The sequence below is a fragment of the Anastrepha ludens genome, chromosome 2 (genome assembly GCF_028408465.1).
Source record: "Anastrepha ludens isolate Willacy chromosome 2, idAnaLude1.1, whole genome shotgun sequence".
Classification (NCBI taxonomy): Eukaryota; Metazoa; Arthropoda; class Insecta; order Diptera; family Tephritidae; genus Anastrepha; species Anastrepha ludens.
The window spans coordinates 2,699,124-2,718,653 of NC_071498.1; the positions used below are offsets into that span (position 1 = coordinate 2,699,124).

Sequence of the window (19,530 nt, forward strand, 5' to 3'; positions counted from 1 at the left end):
TCAGCATCTGCGCGTTTAGTCCGTCAGGGCCAATCGCTTTTGATGATTTCGATTTGTTGATGGCCCCCTGAACCTCATCACCGGAGAAAGTAAGTGGCGCACTGTCGTTCGTCAGTTTGTGTAGCCTTCTCGTAGCACGACGTTTGGTTCTGTCGACCGGAGGATGCAGTATAAAAAGCCGGCTAAAATAGCTCGCGCATCTCTTCGGGTCCGACGAAGTGCAACCGTTGAAGGTGATAGCCACCTTGTCGTTGTGCTTCGTCGGGTTCGACGGGGACGGTGGACCAGAGCTTATTCACCCCAGAGGTGAGGTTACAGGTCTTCAGGTGCTCAACCTATTTAGTCCGCTTGTGTTGATTTACCAGTTGCCGGATCTCCAAATTGAGATCCCTTATGCGGGGATCATCGGGATCGGCCTGGCGTACGTGGTCACGCTCGTTTGCTAAGCTGGCTGCTTCGGCTGGGAAATGGGGACGAATGTCCTTAAAACTTCCAGCTGGAATGAAGCGAGCCGCAGCAGCTAAGAGCACCTTGCGGAATGCGCGTTCGCCTAAGCGCACATCAGTGGGGATGGGAAGAGCGGCGAAGGTATCCTCAGTGAATTCCGTGAAGCCGGCCCAATTAGCTTTTTTAAAGTTAAAGTAGGACCGGTGATTCGCGGAAACAAAGTCGGCAGGTCTCTCAATCGAGACGATAATGGGTAAGTGGTCTGATGTAAGCGATAGCATAGGTCGCCATGTTATGCTATTTATCAGACCCGCGCTAGCAATTGTTAGGTCAGGTGAGCTGCTGCAATTGCCCACTACCCTGGTGGGGGCGTCGTCGTTCTCAGTGCTGAATGTCGAATCGTCTATCTGCTCTGCCAGTTGCTGTCCTCTACGATAATTTGGCAGGCTTGACCGCCAAAGCTCGTGATGCGCATTCAAGTCACCAACAACCAATCGGTTTTCACCTCTGATGAGCGCACCTATATCAGGGTGATATCCTGCCGGACAGCAGGTGACAGGAGGTATATATACGTTAAATATTTCGAGCTAGGAATCGCCTGTCCGGACAGCTATGCCTTGACATTCTAAGGTGCTGTCCCTGCGGTCGATGCCTTCATCGATGAGACGATAGTGCACTGTGTAGTGGACTATAAACGCTAGGCCACCACCACTGTCTCGCTCGCGATCGTGTCTGTGCACGTTATAGACATCCCTGGTGATCAGAGATGACCTAACGTGCAGCTTTGTTTCTTGGACCGCAGCTATTTTAATACTGTGTCGGCTCATAAAGTCAACTATCTCGTCGACCTTACTCGTGAGTCCGTTGTCCGGTGCCTCTGCCCGGCTGGTTGATGTCCGCGTGAGAGTAAAGGCTGACACCATTGCCATTCAAGAGTTGCGATGGATGTGGCAAGGCATGAAAAACTTAAGATCTTGTGACGTCTATTACTGCTGCCATGTAAAGCAGCGCAAATTCGGTGTTCGATTTGTTGTGGGAGAGTGACTTCGTCGACAAGCACTGTCATTCACTCCGGTGGACGAGCGTCTCGCTCATTTGCGCCCACGCCCCGTCGAAAGAGAAGGAGGATGAGATCAAAGATTCCTTCTATGAGCGCCTGGAACGTTCCTATGAGCGTTGCCCCCGCCACGACATAAAAGTCGTGCTTGGCGATTTCAATGCCAAGGTGGGCAAGGAGGGAATTTTTGGTCCTACAGTCAGAAAATTCAGCCGACACAACGAAATACCCAGTAACGGACAGAGGGTGATTGATTTCGCCAGGGCCCGAAACATAGTAGTCTGCAGCTTCCCGAGGACCCAACACCGACTCGGATCATTACCTCGTAAAGCCAAACTGCCCACACGCCTCTATGCAGCAAAAAACGTACATCTACCTACGCAAAAAATGATCGACATCGAAAAGCTGCAGTCACAACAGACAGTCAGAAGATTCGCCACTCGACTCTCACTCCCGCTCTCAGAGTGTACTACTCAACAAACCGGCATGCACGAAAAATGGAGCAACATTTCTCGCTCCCTACGTACCGCCGCCGAAGATGAAATCGGATTCCGGCGAGCCCGAAAAAATAGTTGGTACGACGAGGAATGCCACGCTGCCGCAGAAAGAAAAGATGCTGCCTATAGAGGCACGCTGCGATCGGGCGCAACGCGCGCCATGTGGGATCGCTACCGAGAGCTAAGAAACAAAGAGAGACGTATTATCAGACAGAAAAAACGAGAGGCCGAAATACGTGAGTGCGAGGCCAATAGGAACAACGACCGAAAATTTTACCAGAAAGTTTGGCAGCTTACAGAAGATTTAAAGACCGCGGCGATTTCCTGTAAGAACAAAGACGGCGATCTGGTGACTGATATCCAGAACATACTTAAATTATGGAGGGAACTCTTCTCGAACCTGTTAAATAGTGACAGCTGCGCATGTCACAGAGAATGTGAAGATCCCCATACCCCTGCTGATTGTAATTTAAGTGTGCTCTGCCCAATCAATAAAAAGGGTGATTCTGCAATCTGTGCTAATTATCGAGAGATTAGTTTTCTAAATATAGCCTATAAGGTTCGAATGAGTGTATTGTGTGAAAGGCTGAAACCCACCATCGTTTATTTAGGAACCAGCGTTAACACCGATAATAATGTCAGCCTAGAAATCCAAAGTAGAATCTCTCTTGCCAACAAGTGCTACTCCTGTCTAGTTCACAAATGTCAAATATGATTAACGCACGACGCCATTAGATAAAATGGTGAATCTTCCGTTAGGGTGTTTAATTTCGTGCCATCTGTATAAGGGTGTGTTCGAGCTGTAATAAAGTTCTATCAATAATTTTTGCAAAATGCCAACGTCACGCGTTCTGTCAGTTAACTGTTAGCAATCTGATAGTCATCACTAGCTAATCAATCGTAGTAGAAAATTCTTAACTACTTTGAAGTTTAATATTTTTTTTATTGTTTTCAGCGCAAAATTTCATAATTTTAAATAACACGTTCGGCGGCAAATGACTTCTGCAATTTTGCGACAACGAATCAGCTGAGTATCAGCAACAAGCCATCAAAAAAGTAACAGGGTCGCAATATGTATTGCTATAATTATTGAATGCGGCGAACACCTCCGAACCATCGGGAAAATACCGATTTTCGAGGCTTAATCCACATGCATGTAGTGATTGATTGTTGTTGTTGTTTTAACAGTTTTCCAAGCCCCTGCTGATCGCGGTGAAGTCATAGGTCGTCATCGTCAATCTTATCTAACGCTAGACCGAGACGTTTTTTACGTAATGGATCCAGAGGGAAAAGTTTGTTAGATGAGTCGATTTTTGGGGACTTGAAAAAGTGGTTAGTGATGTGCTAGGTACCTTCACATGCCAGGCACACATATATTGAGTATGTCAGGGTCGATTCTAGATAGGTAGGAGTTTAACCTACTACAGTATCCAGAAGGTAGCCGTGGCAAAAGTATGTTCTGATTGCTCGTGTGCTTTGTTTATTGTAAGGAGAAAGCAAAGCGAGCGAGAAACTACAAGCGGTGGAATTCAAAGGGCATACTAGTGGAGATAATTGCATCTTATCTCCTTTCAATTTACTATTCAGAATTGTCGCTGTCTCAATATTTCTAAAGAATTCTTTTGATCTCCACCATTGCGATTGTCGCTTCGATATTGTCAAGCAACAGTTTTAAATACAAAGTCTGGTTATACTAGACTCCACTCCACTGAAATAAAATTATAACTCTGAAAACGCCCCAAAAATAAAAAATATTTCATTAATCTTGCGATAATGTAGCTGTTATGAGTTGTTGTTGTAGCAGTATCTTCGCCCTGTCAGTGTAGTGTAATTACCGGTCGTCTTCGTCTAGCTCATCTAACGGTAGGCCCAGGAAACTGGCTGTTTCGACGGGTTGGGTCCAGAGGGAGAGAGGTGTTAGATGAGTGGGTTTGATGGGGCATGTGAAGAGGTGGTTAGTGTCGTTCGGGATGCCTTCACATGCTGGACATATGTTTAGTATGTCGGGGTCGATTCTGGATAGGTAGGAGTTTAACCTGCTACAGTATCCAGAACGTAATTGTGCCAAGGTTACGCGAGACTCTTGGGGAAGCTGGAGCTCTTCGTCTGCAATAGCTGGTGGTTGGACTCCGATAACGGCATTCGGAGGTCGGGAGCTTAAGAAGGTGGTAAGGGTCTCCCGATGAATGTCGTTAATGGCCTGTCTGTACACTGCCTGATCCTGGAGTGGTCTGTCTGTTTTGTCCTGGATCTCGTCCACGTAGTTGAGGAAGTGTCTCCTGATGTGCCTGGGAGGTGGCTCAGGCTCGAGTAGGTGTCTGCATGGGTGAGGCATACGGTGACACTCAAGCAGAAACTGCTTGCCGAGCATTTTGTTGTGCTCCTTAACAGGGAGTATGTGCGCCTCGTCATGCAAGTGTTGAATAGGGGACATCAGGAGACATCCTGTCGCGGTCCTGATGGCAGTATTCTGGCAGGTCTGGAGCTTCGTCCACTGCGTATCACTGGTTCCAGGCGACCAGACAGGCGCGGCATAGTTAAGAACCGGTCGGCCTATAGCTTTGAAAGTCGACAGCAACATTTCTTTGTCTTTGCCCCAAGTGCTGCCGGCGAGCGACTTGAGGACCTTGTTGCGATTCTGTACTCTCGTTGCAATAGCGGTTGTGTGCGCTGAGAAGGAGAGCAAGCTGTCAAAGGTGACTCCCAAAATTCTGGGGTTATTAACCGTCGGTATTGGGGTATCATTAACGTGCACCTGAAGTGGCAGCTTGACCTCCTTTGTCCAGGTGGTAAAAAGGGTCGCCGGGGATTTAGTGGGAGAAAGTTTTAAGTTTCTCGCAGTGAAGAAGCGAGAAAGGTGGGCGAGGTAGTCGTTTACTTTGGAGCATAGGCCATCAATGTCATTGCCCGACGCCATTATCGTGCAGTCGTTGACATATGAGACCAGTGAGACTCCCTCTGGTGGCTGGGGGAGTTTCGAAATATAGAAATTAAAAAGCAAGGGTGAAAGGACACCACCCTGCGGTACTCCTTGCTTTATTTTTCTCTGTTTTAAAGTTTGGTCCCAAAATATCACCGACGAGTGACGACTGTAAAATGTCATCTAGTAGCGTGGCGTGGCTGACTGTATCGAAAGCCTTTGTAGGTCCAACGCTACTAGGACAGTCCTCTCGCAGGGGCGGTTTTGGTTTAGTCCACGGTTTACCTGGGTGTTTATGGCGGTGAGTGCCGCGGTGGTGCTGTGCACTCTACGGAAACCATTCTGGTGTGGGGCTGGAGTCAGGTGTTCTGTGAGGAGTGGGAGTAGAAGGGCTTCAAGCGTCTTCACTACTGGGGAAAGGAGAGTTATCGGACGAGAAGACTCCCCTTGGTTGGCGGGTTTCCCAGGCTTCAGTAGTGGGACCACTTTCCCTAATTTCCACTTATCAGGAATGATGAGAGTGGCCATAGACAGGTTGAAGACCTTAGTGAGGTATTCTACTCCCAATGGACCCAGCTTTTTCAACATCAGCATGTTTAGTCCGTCGGGGCCAATGGCTTTTTGATGGTTTCATGTGTTTGATGGCCCCCTGAACCTCGTCGCTGGGGAAAGTAAGCGGTGAAATGTTGTATGGCAGTTTGTGCGACCGTCTGGTGGCACAACGTTTGGATCTGTCGGCCGGAGGATGCAGTATAAATTGCCGGCTAAAATAGCTCGCGCATCTCTTCGGGTCCGATGAAGTACGACCGTTGAAGGTGACATCCACCTTGTCGTTGTGCTTCGTCGGGTTCGACAGGGACCTTACGGTGGACCAGAGCCTGCTCACACCAGAGGTGAAGTTATTCGAGGATCCCCGGGATCGGCCTGGCGTAGGCGGTCACGCTCGTTCGCCATAGCGGCTGCTTCGGCTGGGAAATTGGGACGTAATTCCGGATCCGTCCAGCAGGTATGAAGCGAGCCGCGGCGGATGTGATCGCCTTGCGGAATGCGCGTTCGCCTGCGCGCACATCGGTGGGAGTGGGTAGGGCTGCGAAGATGTCCTCAGTAAATTCCGCGAATCTGGTCCAATCAGCTTTGTTAAAGTTAATGTATGACCGGTGATCCGCGGAAACAAAGTCGGAAGATCTCTCGATCGAGATGATAATGGGCAAGTGGTCTGATGCAAGCGATAGCATAGGTCGCCAGGTTATGCTATTTATCAGACCAGCGCTAGCAATTGTTATGTCAGGCGAGCTGCTGCAATTGCCCACTACCCTGGTGGGGGCGTCGTCGTTTACAGTACTGAACGTCGAGTCGTCTATCTGCTCTGCCAATAGCTGTCCACTACGATCATTTGGCAGGCTTGAATGCCAAAGATCGTGTTGCGCGTTAAAGTCACCTACTACCAATCGGTTTTCTCCCCTGATGAGCGCACCCATATCAGGGAGATATCCTGCCGGGCAGCAGGTGACAGGGGGTATGTAAATATTAAATATTTCGAGCTCAGCATCGCCTGACCGGACAGCTATACCTTGACGTTCTACGATACTGCACTGAATGGTGTACTATGAACGCTAGGCCACCACCGTTGTCTCGCTCGCGGTCCTTTCGATGCACATTGTAGCCGTCCCTGGTAATCAGGGGGGAGCTAGCGTGCAGTTTTGTCTCCTGGACCGCAGCTATCTTGATTCCAAATCGACTCATGAAGTCGACTATTTCGTCAATCTCGCTCGTGAGTCCGTTGCAGTTTAGTTGCAAAAGCTTGAAGCTTCGCGGGAGTGTCGTCGTAATTCGGGGGTGAGGGATGCGTGATGTTGTTTGCGTTGGTCCTGCTGTGCGTTCCGCAAAAAGGCTTGTGGCCTGATGTTGGCTGATGGCCGTGCCACTGGGGGCGGTTGCGGGTGCAGAGCTCTGCAGCAGGGGGCAACGCCGGAGCACCTCCGAAAATGGCACCAGGCACTGCAGGAATTGCATTGGACAGTTGTCAAGTTCCGAGGAACTACGGTCTGACAAACGGAGCAGACTGTGCGGGGGACCAAGAGCTGATGGTTTGTCCCCGCACTGGGGTAGGAGCAGGAGGGTTGTGGGTTAGAGAGGGAGTTGTGTTGCTCGTGGGGGCTCCTTACCGTTGAGGTGTTGTTAGTAGCGGCAGTGTGATGTGCCGGCACTGAGGGCAGTGTAGCCGTGGAGGCGGGGGCCGCCTGTAAGCGGGAGCAACACGTGGCTATATACTTTGTGGACCACTCCCTGTGTGTCTTAAGGCCTGAGCAGGTCTTAAGATGGCACCACCCGTTGCACTGGTTACACCTAACCGAGGTGGAGTTCGGGTGGAGCCGTTTGTGGCAAATGCAGCGGTAGAACACCTCTGGTCCGGGGTTGGGTTCGACGCCAGCCCGGAAGAGAAGTATTTGGAGCAAACTAGCTGCAATGAGTTGCTCCTGTGACGAAAGATTGGGGGTAAAATACGGTACACTATACAGGGCTAGTATACTGGGGCGGCAGCCCTTGGTCGGGAAAAACCCGAGTCATTCCGGTAACGTAGAACCGGCTGCCATGGGAATGGTCATGAGTTGTAAACTAGTTCGCTGAGGATACATCTTCGAGTCCTGAAACATGTTGACGATTTTGTATGGAAAACAACAACACCATGAAATTGTGTACGACCTGTGAAAACCTCAAATTACACCGCTGATTTTTACCTGATTTTAATTTAAGTCTGGCCACACTACTTAAAAACAGCTGAGTTCAAGTAAAACAGGCGAATGATGAAGACAAAGAGTGATAATACCGCAAACTAATACGGTCGGCTTATTCAGGAGAAACATTTAATTAATCTATTTGTTGTATCTTAACCATTTAAAATATGGTGTACGCAATGAAGTGATAAACCATGTAATTTTAAAAAGAAAAACAAGTAAAGATATATCAGTTTACAACTACAACGTAGCAGCAAAGATTGCAAGGAACAAAAGAAATAGAGGCGAGAGAAATACAAGGTAAGCGCTGGAAACTTAATAGAACATTGTTTTTCATATTAACAATTTTATTAGTAATGAATACATAAGGCTAATATTCACAACGATTGCGTATAATTTTGGTAGCAATCACCATATCTATATGGGCATTGGCTTCTATCGGTTACATTTTGCGAAACCTCCAAGCTAGTACGCGTAAATGGCATATTTATACATAGAATGATTGAACTAAATATACATAGATACATACATATAATTTATATATATATATATATATATACATGTATATGGTTTAAACACTTGTAAATTTGCTGCATAGCGTCGAGGTGAGAATTTTTTGGTTTTGTGAAATCTTAAGCCAACGGTACACGCAGAGTGTATGCCGAGTACAAGTAGCTAAGTGCATATGTATGTATGCATATACTATATCCGAATCAGATTAGGAAGTCGTGCAATAATTAGTATTTTAAACAATTTTGTCCAGGTAAAGCATTGTTTGTCATTTAATATCTGATTGACTCATCTACTTGGATTTAGCAATTTTTTGTTATTTGAACTTTACTCGCGCACGAAGTTCTCTTTCATAAAAATATTATATTTTATTGCTATTTATGTGGAGATGCTATTCAAAGCTCACTGGGGTCTCTGGCTCAGGTAGCGATGTTTATTATACACTATGGATAACAATGTGCTAACAAATGATGGGTTCAAAATTATATTGTTTTTTTTTTACACTCTCCAAAATAATTTAACCGATTGCTAAGAATGGCGCAACGATTTTAAATTCAATTTTTTTTATGCAATGAACAAATATCCTATTTCCAAATGCAGATGAGAAATCGCTACTGAAATTGCGAAAGTCATTTTGATATAAGAATAGTCAATCGTAAATAAGAATACGACGTAGCTGGCTATACAGAAAGAGGGCTCCAATTTTTTTTAAATATTCCAAATTATTCACAGTGCTATAAACATATAATATAAAAAAATCTAAATGATATACAGTGAAACCTCCCACAAGCGGACACTCACAGTTCCACAATTTTCGTCCGCTTATGGGGAGTGTCCGCTTATGGGGGTTGAAAAAAATCTCTAAGTTAAAATTACTATGCCACCTCTTTAAACAATTTTTTTATGTTTCTTTATAGTACATTCAGTTTTTTTCATATTTATTGAAAAATATATATGTATGTATGTACATTTTTATATTGGGAACAATGAATATATTTACACATTTGAATATACATATTTGATTGAACATATTTATATTTTAGGCTTCAATAATTCATATACCGTAGTCTGTCGTAGATTTTCCTGTTTATGTTTCAGAAAAAGGTTTTCAAGATGGCATTCTAAAGTCTTGGAATCCAGTAATATCGTCTCTTACGAATTATTTAATGCGACGCAGTTGTTCTAATGCTTCAGGATATGACTTGATCTGACATTCATCCTGGACACATACATGATTTGAGTCTTCGCTTTCTCCGTCAGATAATTCCTCAGTATTAATTTCGTCAATGACAACGTCAATATTATTGTCTTCTGTATTAACAACTTCGTTGATTAACAAAAACTCTTCTATATACTGACTTTGCTGATTTTCATTTAAAATCTTTATCAAAGCCGCTTGTGTCGATATGGGAGTATCATCCTCTGCCTCGAAGTCAGAACATTCAAGCGGAGCTTTTTGAAACCCGGCTTTCGAAAAACAATTCTTAATTGTTTCTGCCGTTACGTTGTCCCATGAAGATTTAACAAAAATAAACAGCCTCCAAAATGTCAAAAGTTTTTGAAAGTCTGTCTATTGGAATGTCTCCTAATTTTGTCAAAATATGTTTGATTATATGCCATCTGTAATGACACTTAAAATTTTGTATTATACCCTGATCGAAGGGCTGACAAACGGATGTTGTATTAGCAGGTAAAAAGATCAACTTTATGTTATCTAGTTTAATATCTCGAGGGTGAGTTGTAGCATTGTCCAAAAATAATAAAATTTTTCTCTTCTGGCAGCCCATTTTTTTATCAAACATTTCTAGCCACTCACACATAATTTCACGAGACATCCAAGCTTTCCGGTTTGACTAACATTCCACTGCCAAACTTCCTATATTGTCTCTTTTAAAGGCGCGTGCGCATGCTGCTTTTCTGATAACCAATGGCTTTTCTTTATCTCCAACCATATTGGCACACAATAGCACAGTTAATCTTTCTTTTGATAACTTACCGCCCACGCATTTTTCATTCTTCAGAGGAAGAGTTTTATTGGGCAAAGCACTGAAAAATAGTCCAGTTTCATCCGCGTTGTAAATATCTTTTGTAGCTGTAGCCTAATAAAATATTTGGTAGTTTTTGTTTAAATTGCTGCACATCCTCGGAAGATTCCCCAAATATTCTTTTGAAAGTCACATTATGACGCCTACGCCATTTCTCCAACCATCCATTTGACGCAGAAAAATTTTGAATACCTAATCGGCCAGCGATTTCTTTTGCTTTTTCCTTTATAATAATACCCGATATTGGTATATTTTGTCTTCTGGCCTTAACGAACCATTCGAAACTCAAATGGTCAATTTTTGAGCCATCTGCGTTTAAGAACTTTTTCTTTTTGTTGACGTTATCACCGCCCATCCATATTCTTTTAATATCTTCCTTTTGTTTCACGAGAGTGGCAGCTTGGGTTTTTCCAATATTGAACCTTTAAAAGCAAAACAAAAGGAAACCTGTTGAAAAGATATAAAAAAAAAAAACCATTTTGTGTAGTACTCAGGTTAGAGCACGAACAGATAAATTTTCCTTATCAACCACATTTAAAACTTCCATTTTTTCCTTAATGGAAAGCATTTTCTTTTTCTGTGACATTTTCACTATTGAAACATTTAACACAATATAAAAATTTTGCAAAATACAAATCAAATTATTCAAAAGTTTCTGTTCTTTTCATGCTAAAAGCTACACATATGTAGATCCCGTTACACGTTCACATGTTTCAGCATGTAGATTCGTGTGTTTAGTTTAGTTATGTATTCTTTTTTTATTTCAACTATTGTCTATCTACTATCTTTGTTGTCCGCGGATTAGAGTATCGCGTTCGCTTAAGAGAGGTTTTTATTGTTTTCTTTACACATTTGTTCAGTGATATATTTTGCTTGTCCGTTACCGAGAGGTCCGCGTCCGCTTTCGAGAGGTGATTAGAACAAAAAAAAATGAGAAAAAGTGTCCGCGTCCGGTTATTAGAGCGCCCGGTTATTAGAGTGGAATTCGTTCTAAAAACGCAACATAAAGCTTGGTTCCTCAGTTTTTGTCCGGTTATAGGGAGTGTCCGCTTATTGGAGGTGTCCGCAAGGGGAGGTTTCACTGTATATATATATATAAATTGGTGCGTACACCCGTTGTGGGTGTTTGGTCGAGCTCCTCCTCCTGTTGTTGTTGTAGCAGCATAAACATTCCCTATACATATGTATATGGGGAATGCTGCTGAAGTGACAGTCCTTGGCCGGATATAAATCCGGGTCGTTCCGGTAACGTAGAACCGACTGTCGTGGGAACGAGCTCCTCCTCCTATTTGTGGTGTGCGTCTTGATGTTGTTCCACAAATGTTTCTATATACTTATAATTTTTGGAGTTTGATTGTCCATATTTGGTTGTTCTGGATAACTTTGCTTACGCTTTTCCTTAACTTTGAGTCGACGTAAACTCCTAAGTCTCTATGCCGAAGTTAAAGTCAGTATGCGTATCAAACGTGCAATTGAACATAATCGGGCAGATGGAACGTGAATACGTAATGAGCGATAGTTCATTGTTGGTACACCACGAAATAAGGGAATATGTTAATTACAGCATCTCTTGTAAAGTTATTACAATTTCACAAAAATGAGCATCTGTTGACTGCCCACCTATTATGTAAGTTTATTGCATTACAAGATTACTATTTGCTATTTATATTCATAGTAGGTATATTCATATAGTTCATTAGCACACCGCAACGTCTGTCACACGGTATCTAATATCAAATTAAACAACCAAGAAATGAAAACAAAATGAAATATATAAAAAAGTATCACTAACATGCAAACCTACAAACAAGCCACAACCCAGCAAACATATTCGGAGTGCTAACGGACGATGAGACCCTCGTATCTATGTAGGGAATATGAGCCTCATGAAAAACCAAAAACGGCATGACTCAAATATGAATAATTTACGACCTTATATGAAGGAAATCTCAATCCGTATGCCAAGATCGTGCGTTCAATAGTAACGGCACTTTGTGAATATAAGAAGACACAACAAGACAAACTTCGGAAATAATATCCTAAATTCTTTTTATTTTTATTTTTGGAAAAGATTTATACGCAAAAATTTGATATTCCTCTCCACCCTTATAGGGAGCAATAGCTAGATAATGATAAATAGATAGATAGTGTTCTTTTTAAAAACAAAAATATTTATACATTTTAAACACTACAAATAACTTAATAAAAGAGCATACGACATTGACTCTAAGGTCGTCTGTCGGTGGTAAACTAAATACAATTTGAATTTTGTTACAATATTCAATATCAATTCCCTATAGTGAACGATAGTGTCTTGCCCGTACCAATCATTTAAATTTAATTATTTAATTAGGTACTTATTCCAAAGTTTAGAATATTGTTTAAAATGTCGAATATAAATGTTCATTAAATCGAGGCAATTAACTTTAAACGAACGACAAAGAGCTTTGCGATTTGGAGTGGTTTAGTCAGAGATAAAGTGACTTGCGACATAATATGGAAAAAATGTGGATAGAAAAGTTTCGCTTCAAAATTTATCCTAACTGTTGCGTTACTTTTTACTACCATTATCCATCGCGTGGGGAGCTTTATGACCCCAAATAAATAAATAAAAATTTTATTTACATATATTTAAAAAAACTCATGATATTACTTAACTTAATACATCTACTCACATTCAAAGTAAATTTACAATTCAAATTATGTGAAATTTTTGATAGTTTGAGTAAACTATTTACAAAGTTCAGAGGCATCGAATTTATTTATATATTACAGTATCCGCCGTGTCTACTGGGGGCGATTGGCGTTTCCCTGAAAAGCACAAGGCTGCGTGCACTTTTTGGCACGTTCGCCGAATCTCCGATGATAATAGCACGTGGATGTTGAGGTATTGTCGGTGGTGCTGCGAGATACGTTTGTCGAGTTGTTGAAGCGTTTCTGGCTGTCTTCGCCCACTATCGATGTGTTAAGTTTCTGTGATAGTTTCTCGATCTGCTTAGCTAGCTCGTCCAGTTGCTTCTGTATACCACTGCTGGCGACAGTTTTCTCGGGCGATTGGCATTACGCAGTGGCTTTCGGAGTCACGCTGAATTGCCATAAGCCTGTTTGCTGTCTGTGCGAGTTTAGCATTGTCCTGTTCACCAGTGGCGGTGAGTGTTAATTGAATCTGTAGAGGAAGTCGATCCAGCCACATCGAGCGGACGAATGATGGGTCCAGATTGTTTCCTTCTAGCCGATTAATTTCTGCCAAAAGTTCAGTAGGGCGTCGTTCCCGCAACTCAATTCCAGACAGCAGCATTTTGAACCGGCGCTCCTGCGGAATTTCAAAATGGTTGACCGGAGCCTCCTTTAACGCAATATACTTATCTAATAAGGGTGGGTTCCCAACGATGTTCTCCACAATCATAAGCGCGTCTTGGTCAAGGCGGGCGACTACTGCATAGTATTTCGTTGCGTCCGCTGTGATCTTCCCGAGCTGGAACTGCGCCTCGATTGCGGCAAACCATAATTGGACTTGTTGGCTCCAAAACGGTGGCAGCTCCAATCGTTCGAACCAGTCAATGTGTGCGGCCAAGGGTGTTTGTAGCTGGGAGGTATTAATTGCTTCGAAAAATTCTTCGTTGGACGCTCCGCTGTGTACGACGGGGTCAGTATCGCCAGTTTTTTCAATGTCTGTTTGCCCTGTTTCCATGATGCGTGTTGGTAAATTGTAGGGGTCACCAATTATGTGGGGGAATAAAACTCCACATATACTTTTATATTAAAATTAACACGCTTTATTTCCTATGAAAATTCAAGATTAAGATAAGAACTCTGATTTTTATAAGTCTTGTAGTTGCAAGAACGCTTCTCGAATCATCTCTTTCTTCGAATTCATAACGATGATAAATTAAGTTGAATAGTGAATAAAAATGAATAATGAAATCAGTGTGGCCACACTGATAGGTATAGGTGTGTTCCCACAGTATTAAAAACAAAAACAAACATACAAATTCCATCGGCAAAATTTTTTTACGCTGCGCTTTCCATGAAAATTGTCTGGCAGTGATTTGGAGAATTACTTTTTTCCAAAGGGCACCTGCGAGCTAAAGTGGGCTACTGAGATTTTAGTCTATCTACAACGTCAACACCACCTATAGTAAGATTTTAAAATTCAATAAATTGCACGCAGGAGAGCAGAAGAGGCAGTCTTTAACGTTCCCTCGACAGTCGGTTCTACGTTACCGGAACGACCTGGATTTATATCCGGCCAAGGACTGTCACATCAGCAGCATTCCCCATATATGTATGGAGAATATGTATGCTGTTACAACAACAACAACAAAGGTAGTCTTTATCATAACGCCTACTTGGATTCTCTGTCTTCGATAAAATGCTATGTTACGGGACATAGGAATCATCCAGGAGACGAAGAGGAGGGATTGTTTTAAAACCTTCGAAGATTCTTTTTAAAAGGCTCTATCCATAAATTGTCCATTAATCCATTAAATTTTAGGAACCTAAATTTGTTAGCTATAAATATGAAATATGTTAAATTCACGTCTAAAGTCGAAAAACTCTGGGTTAAGTAGGGTACTTACCCTACACTATGGCGTAAGTTAATTCATAGAAGAAGATGCAATATTAACTTTTTTTGAAAATGAAGTGCTTTTTTCGCGTCACGCGACGGGCGGCGGGTTTGAGAAGTTTCTTACGAAGTGATATTTTTATTTATTTAAACTTTTTTTACAGAAGCCTGCTGCAGGAAATTTTCAAATGAAACAGATTCAAGAAAAGAAAGAAATTGTTCCAAGCTGCACCAGATCTTGTAAAATATTGGGTTAAAAAATAAAAAAATTAAACTGTACAAGGTTTATTTCAAGACATTTACGTAGTATTACTATTAGTTTGGGGAAAAGAAACTAATATAACACATGGACTGAAAAGTCCCGGTCCTAACACGTAAATGGCTATAGTTTTATTGCATTCACCTCTTTTTGAGTTAGTACTAACCTTAAAAAGACCGCTGTTAGAATTTCATGATTTTCTATTCATATGTTCGTGTTATTGTGCTAAGAGTGACGCTACTTCTGTTATTTTCAAAGAATGGATCAAAAATAATTCCATGTTTGTCGTAGAGGCACCAATGATGCTCAACGCAGTGGTCGTCCAGATGAGGCGGTAACACTTGAAAATATCAAAAAAATTCACAAAATCAATTTGAATGATCGAAAGTGAAGTTGCGTGAATTGGCTGACATCGAAAAAATATCAAAAGAACGTGTTGGTTTTATATTGCATTTGACTATGAGAAAGCTCTGTTCGAAGTGGGTGCCGCGTTTGCTCACTGTTGACCAAAAACAAGAACAAGATTGAGCCAGGCAAAACTGCATGAATTGAACTTCAAATTGCTCTCACATCCACCGTATTCGCAATATTTTGGTTCCTATATTTGGCTGCCAACGAATTCTGGCTGTTCGCAGACCTAAAAAAATGTTCACCGTTCAAAAATGTCGCCCGAATGAATAGGTTATCGCTGAAACTGAGGCCTATTTTGATGCAAAAGCTAGAAGGTTCTAAGTTCTACGGCGCTAGAATGATTGCGTTGTTCTTGATGGAAATTACGTTGATGAAAAAAGCTAATTTTGAACAAAAAAAAAGAAGTTGTCTGTAAAGTCGGTTTACTGACGATAGTTTAACGTGACGTCATAAGAAAATACTGATGTAATGGTTGCAATTTTCAAAACAAAATTTTAATTTTATTTGTTTGATAGATATTTTGTATGGGTATAGAGAAGGAGGTAAATGGAACATTTATCAAATTCATGAAAGATATGTTCAATCTCGATTGTGCATCAGACGTTAATAAGTCAACAACACTAAGGAGGCACGAGCAAGATAACGACACATTTTTTCTTGCGTGCAACCGGCTAAATCGAATTATAAGACCTTATCACATCAAAAAACCTGTTTTCTTTGTTAGGCCCGGGACTTTTCAGTCCATGTGTTGTAATTAAGAGTCTTATCAGGCTCAAAGAACTTACATGGGAATCCGAAATTAGTCATATTGAGTCCTTTGGCTCATATAAACAACCCTTTTCAATAAAAGAAATACTTTGTGCTTGAACTCTCCAACATTTCGTTTATAATTCCAAGTGTTTGGCAGGCTATTTATGTCCATATGATATATACTCGTATTTATTTGATCTTGATTTATCGCGCAGCGCATCTGAGTTTAATATTTGTTTGTTTTCATACCTAAAATTTGCCATAATCCAATTGCTACGTCAGCCATAGCACCCTTTCATTTCATCAACAATTGCATGCAGATGACACTTTCGGGGCGAGACGCTAAGCAAATGAGAGCCTTGAATAATAATGAATTTTATAAATAAGAAAGAAGTTCGCATATTTGTAGGAAAATTGTGTTGGGTCAGAGTTTCGTTTAGTTAGCGTTAAGCAGTGACCGAGAAAAGTTTGAACGCGTTTAAGCATTTGCCATTCTATTTGCCGTGATGAATATCAACTTGGATTTTAATAAAGTATTAACAGTTATGTTTAATATTTTTTATTATATTTCTTAAATATAACAATCATCTACGAATCTATGAAAAATATTAGTTTCCTATAACATAAATATTTTACTTACCCTTCACTTGCAGCTGTTCATCATGTCTACGGAGGCTGAATTTCTCGGCGCCTATGAGCGCATTAAGGCCTCTAACAAGCGCATCCTCGCCTGCATTGATGAGTCCATTAGCCATGAAGAGCACGAACGACCTTTGGAGGCCATTGCTGGTTATGAGAATTGCTTACAAAAAATCGACGAAACGTTCACAATCTCCGTAGGACTGCCGGATAATATTGACGCAGTGGCGGCAGAGTGGAGTGATGCTTGTACAATAGTGCAGAAATTAAAGGGTGCCAAAGTAGAAGTGAGCTATCGTTTGAAGGTTTTGCGTGCTCAACATGCACCTGTCGATAGTGCTGCCGTAGAGGCAAAGGAGGAGGATGAAGAGAGTGGAGCGATAGCTGATGGGCGAACTGGAGAAAATGATCCAAATGCTGGTCCATCACCGAAGAAAAAATCTCTTTTACTTGAAAATCCAGTAATTCATGAATGTGCCAGCGGACCAGGCACAACGGCCAATGCAACGGCGTATTACTGCAAAGTCTTGGCCGATTTGCGCCGCGTAATCGCCGATCCTGTGGGCATGGGTATACTCTTTGACACACTCTTTCACTCGCAGGCAAAGTTGTATAAGATTCAGCCTGATGGTGTGGTGGTCACTATGGTTGGTATTATTTTTTACACACTCTTACATATGAAATAGAAGTAAATATCACCGCAAACGCAACAAGGGACAAGCGCACATAACAAATGAAACAGGCAAAATCTGAAATGAAGAAATTGGGACAAAAGTTTGGAAGTGGCAATTGGCAAAATTTAAAGATTTCTGAATAACTCTAAATTTTATACAACATAAATGGCACTTTGATACACCAAAATACTTCATTAAATTCTGTGGTCACTAACAGAAACCCTCCAAGGCGAAAATAATAATTTCTAAAACAGACAGAATTATTTTTATTATTATATTTATCATTATTTTTATTTTTTTTTTATGATTATTATTATTATTATTTACACTTAACAAAAACAGCTCAAATTCAGCACAATTAATATTCCTTCCACAGGGTGAAACCTCCATGTCTTTGGTTATGTGCACCACTCCCAGCGACGATCAATGGAGGCATTTGAATGGTATCTCATTTATACAATGCACAATTCAAACAGTTCATTCTGCAGCCAACAACGACATCGAACAAATTCGTGTAGCGACAAAGGAGACGCCACAAATGGTTTGGCTCTACGCCCTACTGCCGACGATCACTACTTGTTATCGAACCACTTACGGCGCTTTCATTTTGCCCGACTTGGAAATCGATGAGCCCGGGCATGCTTTTGGGCTAATGCTAATCGAAGGCGACTGTGCCGTTGACGGCGCTGAGCAAGCGGCTGTACAGCCAGAGGAACCAGAAGAACTTAGCGACTTGCATCAATTCCTCTTGGATCTACTCGAGGCGGTACTCTCTGGCCGTATTGAGCTTTTGCAACAACCAATAGTGGGATCGCGCGAGCCACGCGACACTAGCGAACAGGTTTCACGCCATATTGTTACGGCAGCCGATTTCATAGCGCGCAATCTGGTGCGTGGTGCCGAAAAAACGGGTGAGTTAATGGTGAAAAGCACGCCGTACATCATTTCGAAAATGAAGCCAGCACCAGCAGATGCGCCACCAGTCTCGTCGACCGTGCAAACATCGGTGGCGGTGGCGCGTGATGTGACGCATGCGGCTGCGGGCGTCACTGGTTGGATAGCCGGCAAAGTGGGCTCCGCCTCAATAGCTATCGGCCGCTACTTAGCGCCGCATGTACAGAACGCTGGTTCGACATTGCTACAAAAGGGTTTTGGCTATAACACTAACGAGGCGAATAGCAAAATGGAGGGTGCCTTGACGATTGCTGCTGGTGCGGTGGAGGGCTTCAGCACTGTCTACAATGGACTTGAGACATCGGCAAAGATATTGGGTACGAATTTGAGTGAAAATTCGGTGAAGATCATTGAGCATAAGTAAGTGAGAAAAGAAAAAGAAAAGTGGAAAATAACCAACATTTACAGGTGAAGAAATATTAATTGATTTTTTTTTTTTTTTTTATTAGATATGGCTCTTCAGCAGGTGGAGTTGCAGCCGGTACCTTTGACACACTCGGCAACGCATTCAATGTTAGTCAAAATGTTAACTACATTACGCCAAAAGGTTTGGCAAAAAAAATGGCCAAGAATACGGGTAAAGCAGTCATCGTTGATTACAAAAATAAATTACGCAACGCAGAGACAAATTTCGTGCCAGCGGGTGCGCTCTATCCGGATTTGCGTACGCTGAAGGAAAAGTAACCTTTGCATTGGGTCGGGATTTAACGACAAGTTTACAAATTTGCCTAGGTTTTCTCTTTTGCTATTGTATTGTAAGGCCGAATTTCATATTATCTCAACTAATTGATATTTTAATAGGACTATGAATAAGTTCGTGCGGTTTTACAACAGATGGCGTAACTTGATTATTATTCCATCGATCCACATTTCCAAACATTCATTGGAGAGCTACTGTCGTAAGGCACAAACGTCAGTATAAGTTTTTTATTTGAAGCGTAAACAACAATATTTTTACCACACTTGAAAATGTCGAATTTCGTGCCAAATAATGTGTTTTTGCGGGGAATTCTTCTTCATTATTTTAATATGAAGAAAAAAGCAGCCGAAAGTCATCGTATCTTG

General features: G+C 42.0%; 1 protein-coding gene across 2 annotated transcripts; it reads left to right on the forward strand.

Annotated features, from left to right (window-relative positions):
- The first annotated feature begins 7,715 nt into the window (after nt 1-7,715).
- LOC128861715 (protein spartin) lies at nt 7,716-19,277 on the forward strand. 2 transcript variants are annotated; one of them, XM_054100069.1, is made up of 4 exons: nt 7,716-7,956; nt 16,852-17,484; nt 17,888-18,825; nt 18,915-19,276. In XM_054100069.1, the coding sequence occupies exons 2-4, from the start codon at nt 16,861-16,863 to the stop codon at nt 19,147-19,149; spliced, it is 1,797 nt and encodes a 598-aa protein (XP_053956044.1). In that variant the 5' UTR covers nt 7,716-7,956; nt 16,852-16,860; the 3' UTR covers nt 19,150-19,276. The 2 variants fall into 2 exon arrangements, with proteins under 2 accessions (XP_053956044.1, XP_053956035.1); XM_054100060.1 differs by lacking the exon at nt 7,716-7,956 and adding an exon at nt 8,347-8,419 and having other exon boundaries at nt 18,915-19,277.
- Nucleotides 19,278-19,530: the final 253 nt, after the last annotated feature.

Excerpts from the sequence above, each read along its gene's own strand:
- LOC128861715 (XM_054100069.1), top strand. The coding sequence starts at position 16,861 with ATGTCTACGGAGGCTGAATTTCTCGGCGCCTATGAGCGCATTAAGGCC. Across the intron at positions 17,485-17,887 it reads ATGGTGTGGTGGTCACTATG|GGTGAAACCTCCATGTCTTT; the intron begins GTTGGTATTATT and ends TTCCTTCCACAG. Across the intron at positions 18,826-18,914 it reads GTGAAGATCATTGAGCATAA|ATATGGCTCTTCAGCAGGTG; the intron begins GTAAGTGAGAAA and ends TTTTTTTATTAG.